Genomic DNA, 24,268 nt, shown 5'->3' on the forward strand with positions numbered 1-24,268 from the left:
GGGAGGGGGGGGAGATGCAGGAGCCGGGAGAAGGGGGGATGCAGGAGCCGGGAGAAGGGGGGATGCAGGAGCCGGGAGAAGGGGGGATGCAGGAGCCGGGGCTCCCCCGCCGCGCTCACCCGAAGAGCCCCCTGAGGAAGGAGTGCGAGCCCTTCACCCGCTTCTCGGCCTCGGCCATGAGCTGCACGGCCTCCCGCTCCTTCCCCGCGCTGTCCATCGCTCCCGATGCTCTTCCTCCTCCTCCTCCTCCTCCTCCGCGGCACCCGGAGCGCGGCGGGCGCGTGCGCGGGGCGGGGCGCGCGCAGGATGCGGGATCCGGGATGCGGGATGGATCCCGGATGGATCCGGATGGATGCCCGGCTGCGCCCCGCACACGTGGGAGAGACCGGCTCGTCCCGGGGGGGGGGGGTGAAAGCTGGGACCCCTTTAGTCGTTCCCAAAGGTGGATTCCTTCGGGAGCTTCCAGTGCTGAATTCCCAGGGAAGGGGAGCGGGATCCAGCGCTGTTGGATCTGGGTCAGCTCGATCCTGGCGGTGTTTTCCTGCAGCTCCGATGCTGCTTTTATTTGTGCCACTCTCCAGGTTTCCAGGGAATTAGCTCTCCCGTAAGGCAGGACAGCCGAAGCTCAGGCTCCACGGAGGAGGGCTCCCCTTTCCTGGGAATATCCCGCCCCAAGGAAAAAGGCAAGAGAAGGGGCAGAAAACGGGCCTCGCTCGCACCTCTGTTCCTGCCCCCGTTGCCTGAGCACAGGGGGCTGATCAGCAACTTCCCTGCACGCGGGAAACCGGGACATTCCTGCCCGATCCTCCCCTGGGATGATGGAATTCCATACCCCTGAGCAGCCACTCGGGACTACAACTCCCGGCGTGCCCCGCGCCCGCGCGCCGCGATGACGTCACCACGCGCTGTCGCCGTCTCCATGGCGACGCTGTCGCGTCCCGGTGGCCGCTCCCACGGGAACGTCCCGGCCCGGGAACACCGGGAATGGCCCTGGGGATGGAAGACCCTGCGATCCCCCCGTCCCCGCTGCCCCGGGAACACCCTGCGATCCCCCGGGAAAGGGAATCTCGGCGGCAGTGTCCCAGGAAATGCAGGTGACTCTTTTAGGGTTGGGAGAAACTAAACCAGGAGCCTTTCCCAAGCCGGGAGCTCCCATCCACATCCAAGCTTGCTGGCAAAACCGGTAGCTATTCCACACCGGATCCCAAATAATCCCAGGTTTTGTTTCCCTTTTCCAGGCGGGACAACATGGAGCCTTTTCCTCTCTCCGAGCTCGGGCTCCCAGCAGAAAACAAAGCTATCCAGGGAATCCTCTGCCCCATGGCTGTGGAGCTCTGCCACCTCCTCCTGGCCCTGGAACGGGAAGATGGGATTTGTGAGGCCTTTCCCAACTTAGGGGAGAAGGCGGAAAAACTGGCCAAAGCCCTGGAAGAACTCGCTGCTGTGGCAGGAAGGTGAGCTGGATGGGAGGCTCAGGGGGATGGGAGTCTCCCGGGTGGATTTGGGGGCTGGGAAGAGATGGAAAAGCTGGTAAGGAGCCTGCATCCTCGGGGAGAGGTAGGATCAGGAATGGGGAATAGAAGTGGGAAGGAAAAGCAGGGATATGTGCTTGGAAGGGACACGGCAAAGCAACACCTCAGCAAACCAAACCCACAGATCCTGGCAGACAACACCCACCTTCCAGAGGCAGATTCTACAGATTCCAGCCAGCCCTGGTGTGGGGAATGGTTGAGATAACACTTCCCATCCATGCTGCTTCCCAGCCCACCGGAGCGCTGAGCCCAACCCTCCCATTCCAGGCTGGCCCGGGAGTCCAGCGAGGAGGGAACCACGGAGGAGACGTGTCCCATGGCCAAATCCCTGGAGCAGGCCGGGAGGGATGTGCTCCTGGCAGCGCTCCGGCTCCAGGAGCACCCGGAGAGCCCTCAGCTCCGGGAGCACCTGGCAGCGGCCGCCAGGAGAGTCCTCACGGAGACAGCGAAGGTGAGCGGGAAGGTGGGAAGGGATGCGAGCTGGGGAAGCTCCAGCAGATCTGTGGAGCAAACCGCACCTTCTCCCCCCTTCAGGATGAAACAGGGATGGGAATTCCTCACTGGATTTTGTGCCTCGTTCCCTGGTTAGGTCCTTCAGCTGGAAGAGGCCGCAGGGATGAGGCGGATCACCCGGGCAGCCGGCCGGCTCCTGGAGTGCCTGCGTGTGCTGCGGGATGCCCGGGACACGCCGGGGCTCCTGGCAGCATTCCAGGCCTTCTCCGAGGCCGTGCTCCTGCTGAGCCGCCTGACAGCCAAGCGCCTCCAGGAACTCGGGGATGGTCCCGCACGGAAGAGCTTGGCCCACACCCTGCAGCTCCTGCACCGGTGTGTCCCCCTGCTCCACGGAGCCGTCAGACATTCCAGGGATCCCCGAGCCGACCTCTCTGCAGACGACGCTTTCCAGCTGACAGAGGGGACCATCGGGGACCTCCTCTTCCTGCTCATGGAGCCCCGGGACAGGAGCGGGATCTTCTCCCAGCAGGTGAACATGCTGCTGGATCTCCTCTCCCACCCGGACAGGCTGCGCCTCTCCGAGGGCGGGCTCAGCTCCCACCTGGAAGCGGTGGTTCTCCATGGAATGCTGCTGGCAGACTCATCCAGGCTGGATCTGCAGCTGGAGCTGGTGGAACGCTGCTGGGTCCTGCTAAGGCTGAGGAAGAGCATCTGCGGCCGCATGAGGCGGTTGGAAGGATGTCCAGGACAGGGCCAGGGAGAGCATGGATTTGAGCAGGAATGTCACAGCATGAGGGAGGAGCTGGAAAACCTGGACCAGACTGTGCTCAGGGCCACTCTGTGCCAAATCCTCGAGGGATTCTTTGAGGAGAAGGAGCCCCTGAGGCAGCTGGTTGAAGGTGCCCTTGCTCTTGCTGGTTCAGGGTGTTTTCCAGCAGGACCAGGAGGAATTCTAAGGAAGCTCCAGCCCCTCACCGCCGCCGTCTTTGCTCAGGCCCAGCAGATGCTCCGAGCGGCCGAGCTGGTTCTGGCCCGGTGCACCAAATCCCAAACTGCCAGGGAAATCTGGGAGTGGGTGGAGCACCTGCGGAGCCTCCTGGGCAGCCTCCCTTCCCTGCTCCTGGAAAGGAGTGGGAACACCAGAGCAGAGCAGCTCCAGGCCCTGTGCCACGCCTGGGCTGGAGCCACCGGCAGCCTCCTGCGCTGCTTCGAGGAGACGGTCGGCACACGGGAATTCCTAGAGCTGTCTGTCCTGGAGATGGCCAAGCACAGGGAATGGTGTGAGGCGGCGCTGGGATGTTGGGATCCCGAGGGATTCTCCTGGCACGCCGCTCGCCTCACCGGCTGGGCACGCTGGGTGGTTGGAGCCACTACCCGGCACGTGGACAGGGCCACAGATCCCATCTTCAGGAATGGCCTGCTGGTGTGGGTGGAGCAACTGGCCAATTCCATCCTGGAGCTGAGGGCAGTGCCAGCCCAGTGCCTCCAATCCCGGGATACCTTTTCCCAGGCAGCCAGCTGCCTGATGGACACTGTTCTCCGTGTCCAAGCCGGGCTGGATGGGTCCAACCACCCGGATATCCTCAGCCCGCTCCGGGAGCGAGTGCGGAGCACCAGGGTGGCAAAGGGGCCAGAGCTCAGCCCATCCCACGCTGGGATACAAACCAGTATGGATGAGGCCACATTCCATGGAGACATCCCAAGTCCTCCATCTTCGCCAGCAGGCACCTTCCACCTGGATGTTCCGTGGGAAGGGGGTGCACACCCTGCCATCACGGCTCTCCTGGCAGCATCCCGAGCCTGGGACACAGCTGCCGTCAGTGCCGCTGGCTCTGCCTTGCTGGAGCTCTGCGAGGGCTGTGTGGATGCAGCACGGGAAGCACTGCCTGTGGCCGACCCCCCCCAGCTCCTGGTGCTGGGACAGCACCGGGACATCACGGCACTGACCCCCAGGATTATCAGCCTGGCCATGGAAACGGCCCGCAGCCAGCTCCGTGCTCCAGGCAGGCTGATCCACATGGCACTCAGGCTCTTGGGAAAGATCCGGGACACCCAGCAATGCCTGGCAGCCGTGGCAGGCTCTTGGAATAGTCTGTCCCAGCAAGTGCTTGGGTTTATCTCGTCAGGTGACTTTCCAAGAGGGAAGCAGGCTTTGGATGAGGCCATGCTGGCTTTAGCAGGAGCAGTGCAGTTGGCAGAAGACATTGCAAGCACAGCCTGTAGTAAGGAAAATCCCATTCCCTCCCAAGCTTGGGATGGCTTTCTGCAGGTCCAAGCCAAGTTTTCCCGTGCTCAGCTGAACACCCAAGTGTTCCTGGGGAAGGCAGAATCCTTCAGGGGCTCCTGTGGGATGGAAAAGGCCATCCTGGAGCTGCACGGTGTCCGGTGGGCCGTGGGCATGTGTGTCCTGCTGCACGCCATGGATCGCTTCGTGGGAAGGGATGTGCTGTTCCTGAGGGAGCTGAGCAGGGCTGTGAGGAACAAGGTTGGCTCACAGACCCTCCTGGCTGCTGTGGCCGAGAATTCCCTGAGGCTGCAGGAGGCCGCCCGGCTCTCTTACCTGTCCTGTCCCAGAGACCGTGGTGCCAGGGAAATCCTGGCGCTCCGGGGGGAGATCCAGGTGCTCATGGAAGCACTGCTGGAGGTCTCCAACACCCTCCTGGTCTCCCCACTGCCTTCAGCCAGCCTGTCCATCCGCTTCGAGCTCCTGCAGAGGGACGTGGCCCTCAGGGCCAGGGCGTTACTGCTCCGCCTGGAGAGGGCCAACACGGAGCAGCTGCACGTCATCCAGGACGTGGTTGGAGCAGCCCTGCCCGGCCTCTCCCACGAGGAGAGGGACAGGAGCAAGGAGGCCTTTGAGGAGAAGGCGAGTCGGCTCATGGCTGACGTCCAGTGGGTCAGGAACACCCTCTGGGACGCTCTGGAGGCTGGAGCTCAACTGCCACCGTGGGACAACCCGCTCTCCACAGCGGAGCACCTCCTGCTCCTCACGGCCCACGCCGTGGGCAGTGTCCGACGGAGCCTCCGGAGCCACTGGGACATGGGGGATGCCCACCTGGACACCTGGGATCCCCAGGACACAGGGGATGCCCACCTGGACAGTGTGGTGTTGCACTGGTCAGCCCAGGCCCGCTACCTCCTCACACAGCTCCAGGCCACCCGTGGCATCGGCACAGACGTCCTGCGGCGCATCACGGAACGCCTGCAGCGGGACCGGGCATCCCCAGGACAATCCCAGCTCTGCCCAGCCCCACAGCCCACTGAGGCAGCGGGAAGTCGCCCGCTCGGGAGCAGAGCAGGGAGTGGAGCTCCACAGGAAGCAGGTGAAATGGTACAGTAGCTCTTTTTCCCTATCAGCTCTTCCTGCAGGGTGATGGTCTGTCACTCCTGGTGCTCCCAGCATGGAGTGGGAATGTGAGGGATGCTGGCAGGGCCTCTGTAGGCCAGCACTCTGACCCTGGGCAGCTCAGGTTGCTGGCAGCCCTGGAGTCCCGATATCCGATCGGCATCAGCAAACCCATCCCAAACTCTGCCATTCCAGAGGGGCAGGGGCTGTACCACTCTCCCTCACCTTCCCACAAGCTCCCTCTGGGAATATCAGCAACTCCACTCCCACAGCAAACACTGCTGGGCGTTGGGAGCTGGGAAAGGCTTTGGCACATGACCCAGGTCCCTCAGGAGAACTGTTTCAACTGTGCTCTGAACTGTGCACTGTCAGTGACAGCTGCTCCCATTTGGAGCTGGCTCCAGGGGCTTTGGATCTGGGAAGAAGGGCTGGTGGGGAGTTGGAACAGACGCAGCAGGGCCCCCGCCTCTCCCACCAACTTTACTCACCAAAATCTGTTTCAGAAGCAGGCGGGTGGAGGAGGCCGCTCGGCACCGCTGTGTCTGCACGCTCCGGACCTGGAATCTCTTCCATTATTGTCTGGACAGCAGCAGGATGGCCCTTCCAGCACCTCCCCTGCAAAGCATAAGAGAGGAAACTGTGACACACAGCAGGGCAGCCCCAGCAAGGTGTCCCAGGTCATCCAGGACATGGCAATGAGGATGCTCCACATGGCTCAGTTCCTGAGGAAGAAGGGCCCCATCGCGGTACGCAGCATTCCACCCCTCCACCTCTCCCTAAGGATCACAAAGCCCATCCCAAATCCCTGTGTCACCCCATTCTCAGGAGAGAGGCACCAGCTCTATTTATGCAAAATACTCAAAATTCCTTCCTCTTGGTTAGATGTGAGCTTGGCATCCCATCCTTTCCTCGTTCCAGGATGCATCCGGGCCTCACATATCCTTCCCTGTCCTGCGGGAAAAGCTTTTTCCTCCTTCCCTCCCCAGTCCCATTGATTTTTATCCCGTTTTAGAGCAAGGAGCAGTTTGTTGCCTGTGCCAGGCAAATCGCTTCTGACGGGCAGGTGGTTGTCAGATTTGGGCACATCCTTGCCAAGCAGTGCCCGGACCAGAGATGCTCCACGGAGCTGCTCCGCGCCTCCGAGCACACCCACACCCTCAGCAGCCAGCTCGGCATCGTGGCCAGGTGAGCTGCCAGGCCCAGGGATCACCTCTCCCAAGGTCATCCCAAGACCCTGGAGAAGGAATGTGCGTGGTGGCCCCCGGAGGTCCTTGTGGGCGGTGGGAGTTCGGACACCATTCGGAGGGTTCCCTCTCCTGCCTGGGTTTCCCTGCTCGGATGGCACAGGGGCGAGCCGGGTTTGGAGCAATGACACTGTGGGATGCCCGATTCCCTTCCAGTAAAACCCTCTGGAATGTCTTTTCAGGGTGAAAGCAGTGACTGGGGAGAGCAAGGCCTCCTCGGAGCTGCTCCTGAGCAACGCGCAGAACCTGGTGCGAGCGGTGCGGCACCTCCTGGGCGCGGCCGAGGCGGCCTCTGTCAAAGTGAGTGAGCCTTGGGATCAGCCACGGGATCAGGGAATGCCTGGGGGCAGGGGGAAGGGTTGCTCCAAGCCCCGGGTGCTGTGGGACTCCAGCTGGAGCAAACATTCCTCCTGGGATGTTTTTATCCCGTGCCTTTCTGTCTCGTTTCCAAAGCCCACCTTACACCTTCCCAGGTATTGTTCCTGGAGTCACCTTTAGCTGGAAATAGTCCCTGCCAATCCCCTTTATTCCCAAAAGCCAAGCTCCCACGAGCTTTCCATGCAGCTGCCATCAACAGCCAACTGATCCAACTGGAAACAGTCTGTGGGAGCAGATTTTACCTGAAAACACTTGGAAAACAAGTGCAACCACCACCAGCCTCTCCTGAGGCAGCATTTCCAGATGAGTCCCATCCTCCTCTACAATCCTACAACATTTTCTGGGATCAGCCTGTCTTTTTGAAGGAGACAGTTTTTTAAAATCCCATTCCCTGTATAATCAGCCCCAAGCGTGACAAAGCTCCTCCTGTGTTAATTAATTGCCCAAACTTAAAACTTCCTATATTTGTCCATTTTTCACTTCGCTGATTCCAGCCTGGATTAATCAATTAATTAATCCTGACTGTCTAGATTCCAAAGTCCTTTTTGACCTGGAAATCTCCCTTTGGAAATTTCCCTGCTTCTCAAGAAACTGCACTCCTTTTCTCTCCCTGTAAGCACCTTTTTGAGCATTTCTAAGCATTGTGAGCATTAAGAGGTAGAAATCCCACATGGATCAGCTCACATCCAGGCTTTCCTGTCATTTAGGATGTACAGGGATATTTAAAGCAATTATTTTGTTCAACAGGGTTTGGGACAACCCTCACCTGACCCTGAAGCGGAAGAAGTTGCTGCTTTTTGCCTGCAGTGGAAGAAAAACCTGTCGTGGCACAGAGCCAAGGAGGCTTTAAATTCCAGCAGGGATGAGTTAGGGCTCCGCAAGACTCGGGAAGCAAAGGCGGAGCCCACCCTGATGGCTGGGGTGCAAGAACCACCCCCTCAGACCAGGAATATCCCAAAGCATCCCAGTCCCAGGAAAGGACACACAGCTATGGACAGACACCTGTAAAACCAGGGAGGGGCTTCTCATCCTGATGGCGTTGGAATATTTGCAAGATGAAGGATTCGTGTTGGAGCGTTTCCACTGTGGCAGGAAAATCTTGGAAGAGGCTCCGTGGGGAGGCCAGGAATGTTCTGGTGAGTGTTTTACCCACAGGGCAGCAAACACCAGGTGGTGACACAGGCTGGACAGGGCTTGGAGCAACCTGCTCCAGTGGGAGGTGTCCCTGCCCATGGCAGGGGTGGGATGGGATGAGTTTAAGGTCCCTTCCCACCCAAACCATTCCAGGATTTTATGATCCAGAGTTGCTCAGTCTTTCTGCACTGCAGAGAGCAGACAAGGTCACACATCACATATCCAGGGATACAGCAGCAGGTATGTTTCTATTGTGTCCCTAATCCCGCAGATTTCCTCCCAAAATCCCCCTCAACCCCAGGATTTTCTCCTACCAAGTAAAATGCTCAATTCCAACCATCACCCACCTCAGAGCTTCCAGAGGATCCCAGACTGGTGACACTGGCTGCTCCTGCATCTCTGGCTCTCCACATCCATCCTTCACAGCCTCAGGGGACGGAGCTGCAGGTGTCCCATGGAAACGCTGATCCATGCCGGAATACCGCGCGTGCAGGAGGGCTGGAAACAAGCCTTCCCTGTGGAATTCACAATCCAACACCACAGCAGATCACAACTGGCTGGATGCACAGCCCATTCCAACCCCACCTCGGTGTCCCCACCTGCCTCTCTATCACGTTCCCCGTAGCAGGAATTCTGTTACCTGTGCGGTCGCAAGGAATCTCCTCTGTGTTCCAAGGGAGAGCAGCAGGCACACCGGAGATTCTGGGAAGCAATCTGCAACGGATAAAGCAGGGAGCAGGGGTGGATGGAGGAGCAGAGCAGCCCCAGAGGTGCTGGGAGAGTCCATGGGGACCTGTGGGGTTGGGGGAGAGGAAGGAAGGGAGGAAGGCAGGAAGGAAGGAGTGAGTTACAGAGTTACCCAGGCTGTGAGGACTCGCTGGCCTTTGTATCCACGTCCCATTTCCACACCATTTTTCCCTGCTGGCTTGGTTTTTTTGAGGAAAACCTTGACCAGCCACACTTGTCACTACATGAAGATGTAATTACGCAGAACTAACGGATCACTCCAAAATAACAACCCAGTTTACCTATCCAGAAGACCATAAAATTAATGGAATTTACGCTCTGGGAAATCAGGGAGGCAAATCGAAACCACAATTGCCTTTGGAGATGTCTCCTCTGCCATGAAGGAATTACCAGCTTCCCTTGGTTCATCCCTGCAAGAAACCAAAACCTCAGAGTTTGGGATAAACTGGACTGTCCCAGTGGAAGCATCGCTTGGGCCAACAAAGAAAGAAGAGGAAAAGGTGCACCAAGGAAGAGACTGAATTCAAAGAAACATTCCAAAGGGGCAGGAAGCAGGTGGTGATGGAGCAGCCGGCAAGTTTTTATTGGAAAGGCAGCTGGGCTAGGAATGACTACATTTCCTCTGGAGGAAAAGCAACCCAAAAGGCAGGACAGGAGGCTTGGAGGACATTTGTGTTCCCCCGTGGAAATTAAAGACATGCAGGACGTTTTGCAGTGGAAAGTGGCAACTCCCTCCAAGAGGGGCCTTGGAACCAGGTACCTGGTTAAGTTAAGAACCCACCAACCATCCCACTGCGCTATCCCACGGCGTCATCCCCCTCATCCCAGCGTCCCCACGGAGTCACCACCAGGGATTAACGGTACCCTTTTTAATTGTTTTGTTAAAAATGTCGCCGAGACACCATGAATACAAGTACTGCGGTTACAGCCATACAAAAAAAGCAATACAAATTAAGCAGCTGAATACAAAAATACGTTGAAATACATGAACACCACAATGGAACTCGGAGCACTAAATCCCAATCGTGTAGGTGTGGAAAAGAAATTAAATAAAAACCTTTTTTTTATTTCTCGTATTAGACAACGTAGTTCTCTCCACTTTGAACAGTTACTTCTCCTAGTTATGTACTTCACAATTTTTTTCTATGTACAGCATAGAATAAAATACTTTGAAAAGATATGACATTTTTATTTCATCCTCAATATGCGATAGAGTCTCTTTTACACTAATATCGACTGCAGGAATAAAAACTGTCCGTGTCTTACATCAACGCATCGGAAAAGGAGGAGCGACGGTTTCCTTGGAATTCATTTACGCAGGTTTTCCATCGGTTCGGGGGTTTGGCAGTCCTGGAACGGCGTCTCTCCCGGGAATTAATGTACATAATATTGCTTGGATCTATACAAATGTGGCAATCGGATCTAAGTGGTGGTTGGGAAGAGGCAGCTCACACATATACAGCTCGGGGGATTTTCCATGACTTATTTACAATGAAAGTGCTTTTCTCAGCTCTAACACGATCCGGGGGGAATTGGTTTCCTTTCTACAGGTCAATTATTAGTCTCCCTGAAATTGGAAAAAAAAAAAAAAAAAGGATTCTCTAGAAAATACCACAGCTTTGCAAACACTCGAGCGCACTGGAGAACTGCGTGTGGTTCGGGATTAGCAGCTGAAAAGTGGTGGGAATTATAATTTAAAAATAAATAAAGCCAAAAGAGGTAACCCAGGTACAAAACAGCAGAGAACTGCAATATCCACAACGGTAAAAAGGCTCCAAAGCCATCTGCTAACAAAACGGGGAAGCGGTTGGATCAAAAGTCTTGAAAACATCTTTCAAGGATTTATCATCCGACTCCCCATTGGGATCGTTCTCCGGGGTCTGCGTTACCTGTCCGGGCTGCCTCACCTGCCTGGGGTCGCTGTACTGCGGCCTGATTAATCCCGACAAAGCCTGGATCGGGAGATTATGCACGGCAGGAGCAGCGCTGGAGTGTTTAGCCTGAGATTTACTGGTGCTGTTCGCTTTGTCCGAAGCAGACTCCGCTGATCCTTCCGTGGTTTTTTCCGCGTTGGAGGCGGCTTTCTGCAGGGACGCGTCTTCCGCCAGGCTGGGCTCGCTTTTACTGGAATTTTTCAAAATACTTTTTTTCTGGTTCTCTCCGTTCTCTCCCGAACTGGCTGGCGCCGTGTCCGAGGCGGAGCCGTGATCCCTGGGATCGTACAAACTGATCCCGCTCAGGATGGAGCCGGGCGTTCCCAGCCTGACGCCGCTGGAGGACAGTTTGGGCGCGTACGGAGGCAGAGCGTCGGGGTCGGGTTTCGGAGTCGCGGCTTCCGAGGGCTGGGATGAGCTGGCAGCAGCTCTGGCGAGCCGGGGGTCAAACTTGGGAGGGTGGGAATCCTTCCCGACTCCGTGGTGCGCGTCTGCGCTCGACAGTCTGTGGAGTCTGGGATCCACATTCTTTTGCAAGCGGGGATCCCCCAGTTTGCTGGAGCTACTGGCGTGGGAATCCGCAGCCGGATCCAAGTAGCCGCTCCGGCCCGCAAGGCTGTTCTTGGCCTTGGCAGCGAGCCGGGGGTCGGCCGGCATCGCGTTCGGGTGCGGATCATTCTTCAGATTCCGCAGTTTGTTCAGTCTCTGGTCGGCAATGAGCGGAGGGAGAGGTAAATTGATGGAAGAGACGGGGTCGGGCTTAGGCAAAGGGATTGGGAGCAAGTCCTCCGGGGCCCAGACGATGTGCTTGGCAAAGTTGGGTTTCATCAGGGTCACATCCATCTTGATGTGGCTGAACTGCCGGAGCTGGGAGCGGGGATCCCTTAACGTGACGCCGGGCAAAGGTTCCAAGGGAATGAGGAAAGCCCGTTCCCTCAGCTCTCTTTCCGAGTCCTCCTCGTCGTCGTCCATCCCTTTCTGCTTGACTTTGACTCCGGTGTGCGCGTGGTGCAAATCCAGCTTGGCCGCCCCGAGGGAGGAGCCGGCGTGGCCTTCGCTCACCTTGTGCATCCGCGGATCGCGGGCCAGCCGGGGGTCCAAGGATGCCGAATCGGAGGGTTTCCTGGGATTGGGCCTTGGAGAGGCCCGAAGTCTCGGGTCAGCAGTCTGAGGCCCCATACCTTTGTCCTTGGCCAGCCTGGGATCCGTAGGAATTCCCAGCATGTGCTGCTCCGTGGAATGTTGCTGCCGATTCCTAAAGTTTTCACTTTGTTTCTTTAAGGTTTTGAGGATTGATTTAACACTGCTCCCCTCTTCCTCCTCGCTACTGGAATACCAGTTGACATTGTCATCTAGAAACCAAAGAAATTCCAAAGAATTTCGATTATTCAAGCAATTAATCCCCAGAGAATCCGACACATTTACTCCACAATGGGAAACTTCTCAGTGAAATCAAGCTGAAAAGATCTGACATTAAATCATAACTCCCTGTGTTATAAAAACAGTATCTAAAATGACAAAACTCCATCTAACCAAAGAACTGACATATCAAAAAATCCTGGAGGTACTGGAAATACTCCCAAGCTCTGCAATGTTCTCTCTCCATATCCATCAATATTTGGGAAAATAACCTGCTTCCAAACAAGTCTAACAGTGCTGGTGAAAAAACCTCACATCTAAACTCTGAGTCTCGATGGGAGAATGAAAAGTAAAATGGCCCCTTAAAACCAGATAAATGAAAAACCTGCTGCCTTACTATAATCCAAATCCCAAGGTTTGGGGGAGAAATCAAGATTCAGGGTGGGAAGAAATAAGAATATTTAATTTTAAAGGATATCACAGAGGAAAAAATACTGCCCTAGAAAAAAAAGATCAAGAGGTGCAACTGAAAAACCAGGATCTAGGATGCACCTGCATTCCTGGCAGTGAGAAACCTTTCTGGTTCAATCAGGGATTTTCAGAAGTAATCATCAACCACAGAACCTTTTAAAAGTGCCAACTAGATCCATAAATTATCCACGGATCTTCTTCCTTGGAGCTAGGATGAAGCAACTAAGCCTGTACTAAAATCCCAGAAGAAGGTGGGAAGAAGAGCTGAAAATACTGAGTGGCTGCTTGTGCATCCCCAGTAACGTGAGCAGTGACGCAGATCAGTGTCAGCAGATTTATTCCCGGCTAATTCCCAGCCAAGAACCGGGTCGAGAATTCCGACAAAACCCTCCTCACCTTCGTCTTTGCTCATGGCCCTCTGGCCCTGGCTGCTGGCAGAGTCTCCATCCCGTTGGTGCTTCTGGCTGAGCCTGGCATACAGGGCCTTCTGCATGGCGGGCAGGAAATCGGGCACGTTGAGGGCCTGGTTGTGGCCCATGTGGCCACCCATGCATTCTGACTCGCTCCCGCCCGCGTGCGACTCCTGAGCCATGAGGTGAGCCTGGTGGTCTGGGAACTCTCCGTGCCATGTTCCATCTGCAGGAGAACAAAGCTCCGGTTAGCACCTATCCCTGAGAAGTTTTCATAGCTATAAGACATGGAATCATGGAATGGTTTCGGTTGGAAGGGACCTTAAAGGTCCAGTACCAACCCCCTGCCATGGGCAGGGACACCTTCCACTAGCCCAGGCTGCTCCAAGCCCCATCCAACCTGGCCTTGCACACTTCCAGGGGCAAGCCACAGCTTCCCTGGCAACCTGTGCCAATACCTCACCACCCTCACAGGCAACAATTTCTTCCCAATGTCCCACCTAAACCTAAAGCAAAACATGACTTATTCAACACAACCGGACACCCCCAGCTGAAAAAGCCGGAACACTGACGACATTCCGGGAGGTTTCTCTCCAAGCTTCTTCCAGCAGACGTGCTTACCTCCGGAATTATTGGCCGGCTGGAAGTTATGCACAGCTTGGTGGGAATAGTAGTTGTCGTAGAAGTCGGCGGGGTTCTGCATGGACTCGTATTCCCCGGGCATCTGCTGGTACTGCGGCCCCGGGGGACAGTGGTTGTCCCTGGGCATGTTCACCATGTGTCCCTGCACTCCGGGGGAATTGTAGGAGCCCCCGAGCCCCGGCGGGGTCAGGGGCGGCCCCCCCTGCTGCCCTTGCATGGGCATCCCAGTCTGGTTCTGGGGGCCCATGTACCCCGGGGGAACCCCCTGCATGGGGGGGCTCTGCGGCATTCCCGGCCCCGGGGGCCCTCCGCAGGGATGGTGGCCGGGAGAACCGGGGTGCATCGGGGGCCCGTTGTGTCCTTGGGACATGCCGGGGCCCGGCCCCGGACTCGAGCCCGGATTGTACATGTGCTGGGAATGCGGGTCGTTGCCCTGGAACGGCGGCCTTGGGGGCGACGCGCTGTTGTAGAAGGTCGGTGGCCTGGGGGAGGAGAAAATGGAAGGAATCAAATTTTGGATCTACAAAGCCTGACAGCCCACTGGCTCTCTCCTCCCCCTCCCCACTCATACTTATCTGACCTTAAATTGGATAAAAATCCCAAAGGAGCAGAATTGTTTTCCAAGAGAGTTAACTACGCCCATTCCATATATCACAGAATCACACGGAATCATTTAGGTTGGAAAAGACCCCTGAGATCATCAAATCCAACCTTTGCCTAGTCACTAGACCAGAGCACCGAGTGCCACTTCCAGTCCTTCCTTGAACACCTCCAGGGATGAGGACTCCACCAACTCCCTGGGCAGCCCCTTCCAATGCCTGACAACCCTTTCCATGAAGAAATTCCTCCTGCCCCTCCCCTGGTGGAGCTTGAGGCCATGTCCTCTTATCCTGAATGACAACAGAGTTTGGCTGGAAGCACATTTTTTTCAGCATTGGCTCATCTCCATCAGTTTTCCTCAAGGAAAAGCCAACTGCAAAAAGACTGGAGCAGGGAATGAACTGCTCCACCTGCAGATGGAGATGCCAAAGCAAGAGCCAACAGAGTGACCTTCTGGAAGGTCAAGCCTTTCCATGGAATGCATTAAATAACTCTGATATCAAGTATCTGGCAGATCCTTAACTTATCCCAGAATCCTGACAGGAACGAAGCCAATGATTAAATATTAAATGAGAAATATTCAGAGAAGTTCTACCCAGAACTCCAACACCTACTTCTTCCCAATTTTGTGGGCCAAATCCACAGTGGGCTTCACGACTATTTCAAAAAGAGACGGGATCTTCTTATAATCTCCTGAAGGATCTTGATAATTTTCCATGTCAGACTCGGAGAAGGGATATTGCTCTGGGGGGGTTGGCAGGAGCCCGACGCCCGGAGGGGGTTTGGGAAGAGGAACTATGCCCCGCTTCCGGAGCTCCTCCAGCTCCTTCTCATCTTCATTCTGGGGCTCCTCCTCGTTATTCAAAACCTGGAACAAAGCCACGGAGCAAACAGTCCATCAATTTCCCACTATTTGCAATTCAATTTAGTCTCGCACCTCCCATTTAAATATTATTATTCACATATTTAAATAAACAACCTTCCCTGGATATTGACATCCCACTCAGAGGATTTATAAACCCATTTCTGGGGGTTGTTTTGCAGGACACCCAATTCCCAGGCAGGAAGAAAACTACTCCCAGTAGCCAAGAAGGGACAATTTCCCCCCAAGTCCACTTCCTTCAGACAGGAATTCTAAAGGAAGTGGACACATGAGAGGAGTGGAAGGAGTTGTTCTAAGATTCCCAATGTTTTTAGTGTTGGATTCACCCCCCTCTTCTGTTAAGGCCTGTTGGGCAGTGACTGGAGAGAGACAGGAAAATCCTACGTGAAGCAGAGGTCAGGATTAGTGCCTGGATCCCTCACCTTATCCAGCAGCTCCTTTGTTTCCGCAGTCAGGGGAGCGTGAGAGAATTTGCACTTATCTCCTTGATAGCACTTGGCTCCTGTGTGGTAGAACTTGCAGGGGAATTCATGTAATTCAGGGAGTTAAGGATTCCTAACACTGTGGGAAGGTTAGAAAATCCAGCTGGCAGCTATCCTTCAATTCTTCACCAGGAATTCATCTTTCCAATGCCACACGTTATGAAATTTGGAAGCTAAAAACCAACTTACCTCTTACTCCCACTTAAAATTCTCCTCATAATTACATTTCTGTGGCCTTTGGATTTCATTTTAAAGTTGTGATTAAAAAGGGGAAGGAAAGCACAACAACAATAATCAGGAACAGATCAGAGGTTAAAAAATATGTAGATAACTATATCTCAACTTCAAGGAGTTTTATCTTTAAAAATGTTAAAAATCCTTAAAATTGACACAACCCCAGATTTTATACTTATTTTTTCCTCTTAACTAGTTAAGAAAAAAAAAATCATCTGTAACAAATCTACCATCTTTCGTAGAGTCTCTTAAGGAAAGAAAGAGCCACCCTTAAAAATCACTTACACCAAAATAAACAGAAATAAACAGCAATATAAACTTCCTGATGAATTCTCAAGTGTTTTCAAAGGATATTGTGCAAATAAATGCAGTTCTCTCCTTTGGTGCAGTAACCCTGGATGTAAAACTTGCAGATTTCCTTTTTCTTTTCAATCTCTGCGTCGTGATCAAATTTACACTGTTCCCCCTATAAATAAATCAAAAAACAAGGAAAAGCCATTAGTGAAATGCTGAATAATTTCATTTCACATTGAAAGAAGAACATCCTCCTCAGCTCCTCAGCTGAAACTTCTTATCTTGACTAACACTGACTTGCATTATAATCACATCCCTAAAATGAGTAATAGGAGAAAATTCCTGGATTGGATTTCAAAGGAATATACAGAGTGGTGACAGAAAACAAGCTGCTCTTACAGTCTCAGGTCTTTTCTCTGCCTCCACCTTGGAATTTGCATTAAAAAAGGCATTGAAGCCAATATTTTCCTGAATTATTTTCCATACATCCTGTTATCCATTCGGATTGTTTTGCTGGGCAGGGGGGTTGTGGATCTTTTTAGCATTTATTTTCATGAACAAAACACCAAGTGCTCTTTCAGCCCCTTTTAAAACTGAAGGTGGCAGCAAATACTCGTCTCACTGAGCCAAACTTTCAAAGGCAGCAAGAAATACAGTATTTCCAATAATTTTCGCCTTTATTTTGACCATTTGAGAAACAAACATAAAATATTCCACTTCTAAATCCTGAGGAACCAAAGAAAAGTGAGTCACTCGCTGAAGAAGCATCCAGTGGTTTAAGGGTGTGTTTTATACCAATCCCACTTTTTAGAGAGAGAAATCACTTGGAAATCAATGTTTCCAAATTAGCAAGGAACAAACAACTTAATATATTCAGGAATTGTTGCCTATTTAGGTTCCAGACTTGTGAGATTTATCATATGATAAAATATTTTTATATGGTATTTACATATGATGCATTGCCAGTGTAAGTTTATGATGCTGTCACAGATGCTTTTATTGCATATATTAATAAAAATATAATACTTACAATGGAATTAATAAATTAAGTGGAATCTAATAGCAGTTAAATTCAAAATGTGTAACAGAAGAGGATGTTTTCCCACAAGCAATTCTGCTGGATTTATCAATACATCCTCAAAACCTCAGAAATCAAAATATTGAGTTGCAACACCCAAGTTTTCTTTAAATCAGCTAAGAATGAAGTAAAAAAAAAGAATTAAAACTGTACCTTAATGCACCTGCCTTCGAGGAAATATTTACAGATCTGTTTGCCCTTGTGCTCCACCGTGTGCTGGTTGATGAACTCCTGGCTCATATTCACCCACTTCTTCACTGGTTTGCCATCCTGGAAAACCAAAAAATCCACCTTTTACCGATGCTGCACAAATATCAGTTGCCACGGGGTGCACTGGGAATAAGGGCTGTGATCCCAGGTACCTCATGGAAGCCATCAGATCCTTTATTGCCTCCTCTTCCCCTGCCACGATCTTTGCGCTTCAGCTTCTTCTGCATCCCACGCCCTCGGCCCACGTTGTAATTGTTCCCTCGCTGGGAAATGCCTGGAAAACGGGAATGACCTCTTCAGACCAGGAAATTAAGGGGAAATGGTTCTCTAGTAACATCGTGGAACAAAGTAACTCTCTTTTTGCTGTTGGAAATGTCATTTCTAACCAGCCCTGGCGGCAGGGAAGCCACCCCTGGCAGTTTCCCTCATCCAGGTCTCCATCCCAGAATGATCCAGGACACAGCTGCTGCCCCCCAGAATTCCCTTACCTTTCTGGATCCCTTTCATCCCCTGTTTCTTCACCGGCTCCTTCGGGAATGGAGGTCCCAAATCCCCACTGGAGGTCTCCTTAGCCTGTCTGTACTGTTTCAGCTGGTCAGCAAAATCCTCATCCTTTTCTTCCTCGTTGTAATTCCCAAAGTTTTCATCGCTGTAGTGACTGTAGTCATCATATTCCTTACTTTTCACATTTTTTTTATGCTGCATTTTCTGGGAACTCATGTAATTCCCTGACACGTGCCCATGCTGTAGGAAAGGGACTGAATTAGGAAGCAACTCTGTATTTCCAAATCCCACACTCTGAACTGCTCTAAAAACCCATTTTTGGGGCTGTTTTACTCCCAGATTTGCCCCAAGAAAGCATCAGTAATACAAAGAAAACCAGTTATTCAGTAAAAACCACTATTTTTGATTCCCAGACTGGGAAAAACCAGGACAAATTTTGCTCCCAGGCAGCAGAATCAACTTTAGATATTGCAAAATGGCTTTTCAAGAGCTGTTTCCTCTTAGCCCCATCTAAATCCAAAATAGGCAATAAAATATTCCTTAGTAATAAAGATTCCTTAATTCCTGTTGCCTCGTGGAGGAAAAATTGGTATCAAGCTTGTTCACACTACCTCCCTTCTGCCACAGATCCTGCTCTCCATCTGGGAATATACCCAGGGAGATGAGAACCAGACGTGCTCCCTGAAATCTGGGAGAACGGGCACCGGGATCGAGCCAAGAATTCCCGAACCACAGCGTTTCCATTGGCATTTCTGAAATGCCACCTGAGAAATCCCTTGGAAAAACCTCCTACCTGACTGAAGGACGAATCATAATCCCTGTAGGAAGAGCTGCTGCTCTTCTTGTGTGGCCTTTCCGGGCGCTCCATGTCGGAGTCGTGGCTGTAGTCGGAACTGTCATCGCTGGAAGGGGAATTATGCTGGAAAAAAAGCAGAAAGAGCTGTGGGACCACCAGGAATTTCAAGGGATCCATATGAGAACACTCTGTTTTTAAAAAAGGACCAGCAGGTTTCGTTTTCCAGGATCAAGTTTTATTAACCTCTTGCACTGAAGTTGATTAAAATCTCTATTTAGCTGCGTTTTCCCAATGAATTTTCCTGAAGAATTCACTCGTCTTGCCTCAAATCTTTTCTTTCCATAAATAATCAGCACAAAAGTGAAACTGGTAAACTGACATTTTTGCCTCTTTATCCTAAAAACTCTCAGATCCCTGTGGTTCAGCTTCCAAGCCTGCTCTCAGTGGCCAGGGCTTAACTTAAACCACTGCTTGAGATTTAAAACCAGTTTAAGTCTTAATACAAATGACACCATTTTAGTTTCCCTCTCCAGTTCCCTGGATTCTTGTCTAAACCTGGAAACCTGCAATTCCAATCAGCACCTCCAATACTTTGGTTTTTTTGTTCCTAACCTTATGCTTGTCCCGTCTTCTCCTCTTGGATTTCTTCTTTTCCTTCTCTTTTTTGCGTTTTTTCCGGGATTTCCGGTGGCCTTTCTCGGTTTTCTGCTTGTCATCCCCTTTTGTGCTGTGCTCCTTCACATCCTCATAGGCAGCATCATCTATTTCCCCGTCTTCCAGCTCTCCATCTTCTCTGTAGGAGGAAAAACAGCAGGACAATAAAATTCCACGTCACTGTCCAGCTCGTTAGCACTGGAAAAAAAATTAAAAAGGTTAAGAAGTTTGAAGCAAGCCCAAGCTGTGATTTTTGGGATAAATGGATAAGCCAGGGAGAAGACATGACTGCTGTATGACCTCCTACGGCCTGGAATTTCTTGGAATTAACAAGAAAGTGAAACTGGAGCATAAATATTCCTGAAACACCTGCAGCTATCCCAAAAAAACCCAATTCTATTTTGACAAGATCAGCTAAACTCGTTCCCTCAAGGATCAATTAAATTATCCTCCTCAAATACCCACTGAAAATGCTCTTTGGGAACAAGGTCGTTCCCATTTCCCAGTTCCCTGGGGAACTGCACTCCTAGACTTCCACTTCTGGGACACATCCAGGGCTGGAATAACTTTCCAGGTAAAACACTCTCCGTAATACAATCCTTTGGATTGCATGTCAGAGGGAAGATTACACAAGCCCTCTAATCCCTAAATTCTTTCCACAACATCCAGGCATTTTCCAAGCACTGAACTTCCAGAATGTAAAAATTAAAAAAAAAAAAAAAAAAAAGAAAAATAAGAAAAGCCACAAGCTAACTGGATAAATATGACTTGGAAAGGTAATGGTCAAAAATGTATCATTTCTTGGGAAAACTGTTATTCTTCAAGGAAAGCTTCAAGGAATTGACAGGGCAGGAATTCTCATCTGGTTTAGAGGCTTTTATTCCCATTTAAATCCCAAACTGGAGCTGTGCACTAGGAAAGCAGAGCAGAGCCTCCCCCTCTTCCACAATCTCCAGCTACTCAGAGCTCCATGGATATGTGAGAACAACCCCAGAAAGATTCCCACTGTCCCGAGGGGATTCCTAGGGCATCTCCCAAATGGATCAGAAAGGAACAGAACCCAGGGAGAATCAGGCTGGAGAAACCACTGAGCAGTCACACAAATCTCTGGGAAGGGAAAACCAAAATCCACATCTCTGGGCAGGGAAAAAAAAAATCAAACCCCACACCTCAAATGACTCCCCCAGATTCTGGTGGTTTAACTTCATTTCTAACCTTCAAACCTGGGGCTTTAACTCCCCTTCCTTCACCTCATTCCGGGTCATTTGTAAAAATAGAACTCCTTATGCCCAAAAGAGGATTTACACCTCAAGCTCCTTAAGTCCAAGATCCAAACCCAGGATGCATTTCCTCCAATATTATGGGGATCTCCAGCCTCAAACATTATTCAGGCCTCTAAATTTTAGGTTTGATTCAGGGCCTCGGAAAGGTCTGAGTTAAAAACAATTATATTTTGGTTTAAAATAGTGCAGGGGACCTTAAACCACCCGAGCGTTTGTGACACTGGTCCAGAACAATTTAAAGAAAAAAAAAAACCTCCCTCCCAATGCTCTCGACAGGTTTATAAAATGATAAAGAGCTCAATAATGAAGATAATAATTATTTTAGTAATGAAATATTATTGTATGAAAACTCCATGCCTAAAATAAGACATTAGAGGGCTAAAACTCCCCAAATTTTGAGACTAGGGTGCTGCTAGGCTAAAGAAATTAGGAATTAATAAGGAAAGTAATTCCAAATAACACAGAAATTTGACTGGGAAAATCAAATAAAACCAGGGGGGTGGCTGGGAGGAGTAAAAAAGTGAAAGTCAGTGAACTCCAAGTGATTTTCTAAAGTTCCTGGGAAAGCTGGCACTGATTTATGTGTTTATTTGCTGGAACTGAGTTTGCCTTCAACTTCCTCCTCACCCACAGAACCAAGAGATCCTCACTAAATGCTCACCTTGCAGGAAAAACCTTTCCAAGGTCCCTGTATTTGAAGGCTCAAACCCTTCATCACCAAAATAACATCACCAAGAGGAGTTAACTACAAACATTTAAAGAATTACAAACAATTTAGCTTGAGAAAACAAGGACTCCGGATTAAAACAACCTTCCAACTTGGGATATTCAAACTGTGAACAGACAGGGCTTTTTACTGTTTTCTACTGCTCAAAAAACAGTAACAAAATCAAAGACACTGGATTAAAACAGGATTAAAACAACCTTCCAACTCGGAATATTCAGAGTGTGGCCAGACAGGGTTTTTTTTTTTTTTTACTGAGCAACTTTTGAGAATTCTACAGATCAGCTCAAATCAAACCATGTATTAACAGCAATGCCCTGAATTCCTGCTGCACAAACGGGTGGAATCTGCGAGGTTCCCAGTATGGGTGTTCCCTGCAGTGAACTGGTTCTACTGGTCCTGCATTTGCACACCTGATGTGACACAAAAACCTGGAGCTGGGGCTTTTCTGCAGCGAATTAAGAACGTATTTCACCAAAAATATGATCTCCCGGGTCGTGTTTGTTGCTATTTGGGAATTAAAGCATTATAAAGCAACGCTTATAAATTACAATTAATTAGAGTATTAGGTGGCACTTAATGGTTCTATTGCACAATTTACCAGTGTCACAACTGGCTGTACTGGTGGGAATGGCTGCTTTCCAAGCTGGAAAAACTCTGCTCCCAGCAGAACCCGGAGCCACTCAGGCTTGTCCTGAAAACACGGGATATTTTCAACCCCTGAAACAGTAACAAGGCACGGCCTGACTCCTGGGAACTCCCCAGCACAGCTCTGTGTCCCAGCTTAGGCAATCCCCGTGGATCCCTGGGGTGCTTAGGGCACAGCACATGGAACACGGAGCGTGACACAACTTCCACCCTTTCCCAGGGACAAGCAGGAAGGGGAAAACAAGACCCAGCAGCTCTGGGCTCTTCCCTGAACCTGGCACTAAACCCCAGGGTGTTTTGGTCCCACTTCCCAATTCCTAACGACAAGCAGGAAGGGGGAAAACAAGAATCAGCAGCTCTGACCCTTTCCTAAATCCCAGGACTATTTTGGGACCACTTCCCAATGACAAGCAAGAAGGGGAAAACAAGAATCAGCAGCTCTGGGCTCTGCCCTGACCCTTTCACTGAATCCCAAGACTATTTTGGGAGCACTTCCCACTTTTGCACACGGAATTAGGGACTCTTTCTCCAGTGAGGAAACTGTTGCATTTGCCCATGAGCCCCCTTCCTGTTTTTTTGTCTTGGTCTGTTTTTCCCAGTGTTTTCCAGCCCTCTGAAGTACCACAGAGGGTTGTGGAGCTGTGTGGGGGCAGGCCAAACTCAGGGAATCCCAAAAACCCAGCGTTTTTAACTCCTGCAGCTGTGTCAGGAATGCTCTGAGTAGGTGTAGGCTGAAGGACGGGTAGTTCCCACCCTGGCACAGTATTTTTGGAACTAGTTAGGAAGGCCAGGGCTGCCTGGAGAAAGGATTTGAATTTCCAGCAGCTGCAGGAGAGAAAGGGAGGGAGGGAGGGAAGGAGGGAGGAACAGAGGTCCTTTCACCAGGAACAGGACTCTGGTTTCTGCGCATGGGGATTGAGAGGTGGCAAAGATAACGTCAGTCAGCCCTTAATCTGCATAAAAAAAGATCCAGTTAAATGTGTAAGGTGGAATCTGGCAAGAAAATGACGTTAAATATGGCTCTAGTGAGAGATTGTGGTATCAACAAAAACAGCCAAAAATAAAAAACCCGCCCAAGTCGGAGCACCCTTTCCTGCCTGAGACAGAGAACAATGGTGACATTCAACAGACACCCCCTGGAAAGTGCAATTTATGGAAAGAATGGAAAACAGCCCCCCTTCCCAGCCAGAGTAAATCAATGAAGATGTAAAAACGCATGCATTCCGTAAGGAAAAATTAAAACCTTGCTAAAAAAATGCACTTTTTAATGCAGTGACACCCCCCCTCCCCTCCTTGCATTCCCCCCACCACCACCCCGGTCCAGCCTGAAGGTGACCTGCCCCCCCAAAAACATCGTTAACCCCCTCAGGCACATTAACAGAGCATCATCATCAGCATCAGCATCATCATCATTACCAGCATCACCCCACTAAGTACCACCATTATGAGAAGCGGAGAGAGAGAAGAATGTTACTCGACCTTTCGTCCCCTGCATGTTGCCTGTCAGAGTCGGGCATGTTTGGGTCAAGAACTGGGTTTGGGGGTTTGGAGAACAGGCTTTCAAAGGCCATTGTGCCTGGCTGTGGTGTGGTGAGGAGGAGGAGGAGGAGGGAGGTGGAGGAAGGCAGGGCCCCGCCGCTGCCCGCGGTGCGGAGCGGCGGGAGGAGGCGGCGGCGGCGGCGGCGGCTCGAGCGGCAGCCCCGGGGCACAGGAGAGCGGGAGGACACACACACGGGGGGAGGGAGGTGCTGCTGGCCGGAGATGGCGGCCCTAATTCTTCCTTACAAACATGGCGCCCGCGCGAGGCACTCGCACAAAATGGCGGCGGCGGCTGAGAAGGGAGGAGGAGGAGGAGGAGGTGGTGGTGGTGGTGAAGGAGGACGAACGGCGGCGGCAGCAGCAGCAGCAGCGGCGGCGGCAGCAGCAGCAGCGGCCCCCCCCGGGGCTTTGCCCGCACACGCTCGCTTAAGCGCCCGCGGCCCGCACGCGCCGCCGCCGCCGCCGCCACAGCGTCTTCTGCGCCCGCCGGGGCCGCGATGGCGCCGCGCTCCCTTCACGCCGCCGCCGCCGCCGCCGCCGCCCCGCCGCGCTCCTCCCCCGCCCCCTCCTCCTCCGCCCCGCCCCGGCCCGCCCCCCGCGCGCCGCCATTGGCCGCCGCCGCGCCGCTTCGCCCGCCCATTGGTGCGCCCGCGCGCCCGTCAACCCCCGGAGAGGCGTCACGCGCGGGC

General features: G+C 52.0%; 3 protein-coding genes across 7 annotated transcripts in view; 1 reads left to right on the plus strand and 2 right to left on the minus strand.

Moving 5' to 3' along the window:
- Nucleotides 1–272, minus strand: part of NAPB (NSF attachment protein beta) — a 10,088-nt gene extending 9,816 nt beyond the window's left edge. Inside the window, exon 1 of the mRNA XM_017837420.1 lies at nt 120–272. Coding sequence (XP_017692909.1) covers nt 120–217 — 98 coding nt within the window. The 5' untranslated portion in view covers nt 218–272. The remainder of the gene's footprint in view (nt 1–119) is intronic.
- A 966-nt stretch (nt 273–1,238) lies between these two features.
- On the plus strand, nt 1,239–9,578 carry LOC108508561. Of its 5 annotated transcripts, XR_001878429.1 has the most exons (9): nt 1,239–1,454; nt 1,800–1,983; nt 2,122–5,316; nt 5,835–6,077; nt 6,344–6,516; nt 6,758–6,875; nt 7,701–8,089; nt 8,241–8,327; nt 8,440–9,578. XR_001878429.1 is itself a non-coding variant. In XM_017837421.1 (7 exons), the coding sequence occupies exons 1-7, from the start codon at nt 1,249–1,251 to the stop codon at nt 7,959–7,961; spliced, it is 4,380 nt and encodes a 1,459-aa protein (XP_017692910.1). In that variant the 5' UTR covers nt 1,239–1,248; the 3' UTR covers nt 7,962–9,578. The 5 variants fall into 5 exon arrangements, 2 of the variants coding, with proteins under 2 accessions (XP_017692910.1, XP_017692912.1); XR_001878430.1 differs by lacking the exon at nt 8,241–8,327; XR_001878431.1 differs by lacking the exon at nt 8,241–8,327 and having other exon boundaries at nt 8,713–9,578.
- Nucleotides 9,579–9,688: 110 nt separating this feature from the next.
- On the minus strand, nt 9,689–23,696 carry ZC3H6 (zinc finger CCCH-type containing 6). Its single transcript, XM_017837424.1, has 12 exons — nt 23,520–23,696; nt 19,344–19,524; nt 18,729–18,854; nt 17,920–18,175; nt 17,584–17,705; nt 17,375–17,491; nt 16,204–16,315; nt 15,556–15,665; nt 14,865–15,118; nt 13,630–14,132; nt 12,995–13,234; nt 9,689–12,120 (listed from the first exon to the last, which is right to left on the minus strand). Exons 1-12 carry the CDS (start codon nt 23,609–23,611, stop codon nt 10,622–10,624), a joined length of 3,612 nt encoding a protein of 1,203 aa, XP_017692913.1. The 5' UTR covers nt 23,612–23,696; the 3' UTR covers nt 9,689–10,621.
- Between the last annotated feature and the right edge of the window lie 572 nt (nt 23,697–24,268).

This window comes from Lepidothrix coronata, unplaced genomic scaffold, assembly GCF_001604755.1.
Source record: "Lepidothrix coronata isolate B3197 unplaced genomic scaffold, Lepidothrix_coronata-1.0 Scaffold304, whole genome shotgun sequence".
Taxonomy (NCBI): Eukaryota; Metazoa; Chordata; class Aves; order Passeriformes; family Pipridae; genus Lepidothrix; species Lepidothrix coronata.

Coding starts and splice junctions, on each gene's coding strand:
- LOC108508561 (XM_017837421.1), top strand. CDS start 1,249: ATGGAGCCTTTTCCTCTCTCCGAGCTCGGGCTCCCAGCAGAAAACAAA. Junction 1,984..2,121: donor TCCTCACGGAGACAGCGAAG/GTGAGCGGGAAG, acceptor TTCCCTGGTTAG/GTCCTTCAGCTGGAAGAGGC. Junction 6,517..6,757: donor CAGCTCGGCATCGTGGCCAG/GTGAGCTGCCAG, acceptor ATGTCTTTTCAG/GGTGAAAGCAGTGACTGGGG.
- ZC3H6 (XM_017837424.1), bottom strand. CDS start 23,611: ATGGCCTTTGAAAGCCTGTTCTCCAAACCCCCAAACCCAGTTCTTGAC. Junction 18,855..19,343: donor GAAGACGGGACAAGCATAAG/GTTAGGAACAAA, acceptor CTTTTTTTCCAG/CATAATTCCCCTTCCAGCGA. Junction 12,121..12,994: donor GGCCATGAGCAAAGACGAAG/GTGAGGAGGGTT, acceptor TTTGGTTTCTAG/ATGACAATGTCAACTGGTAT.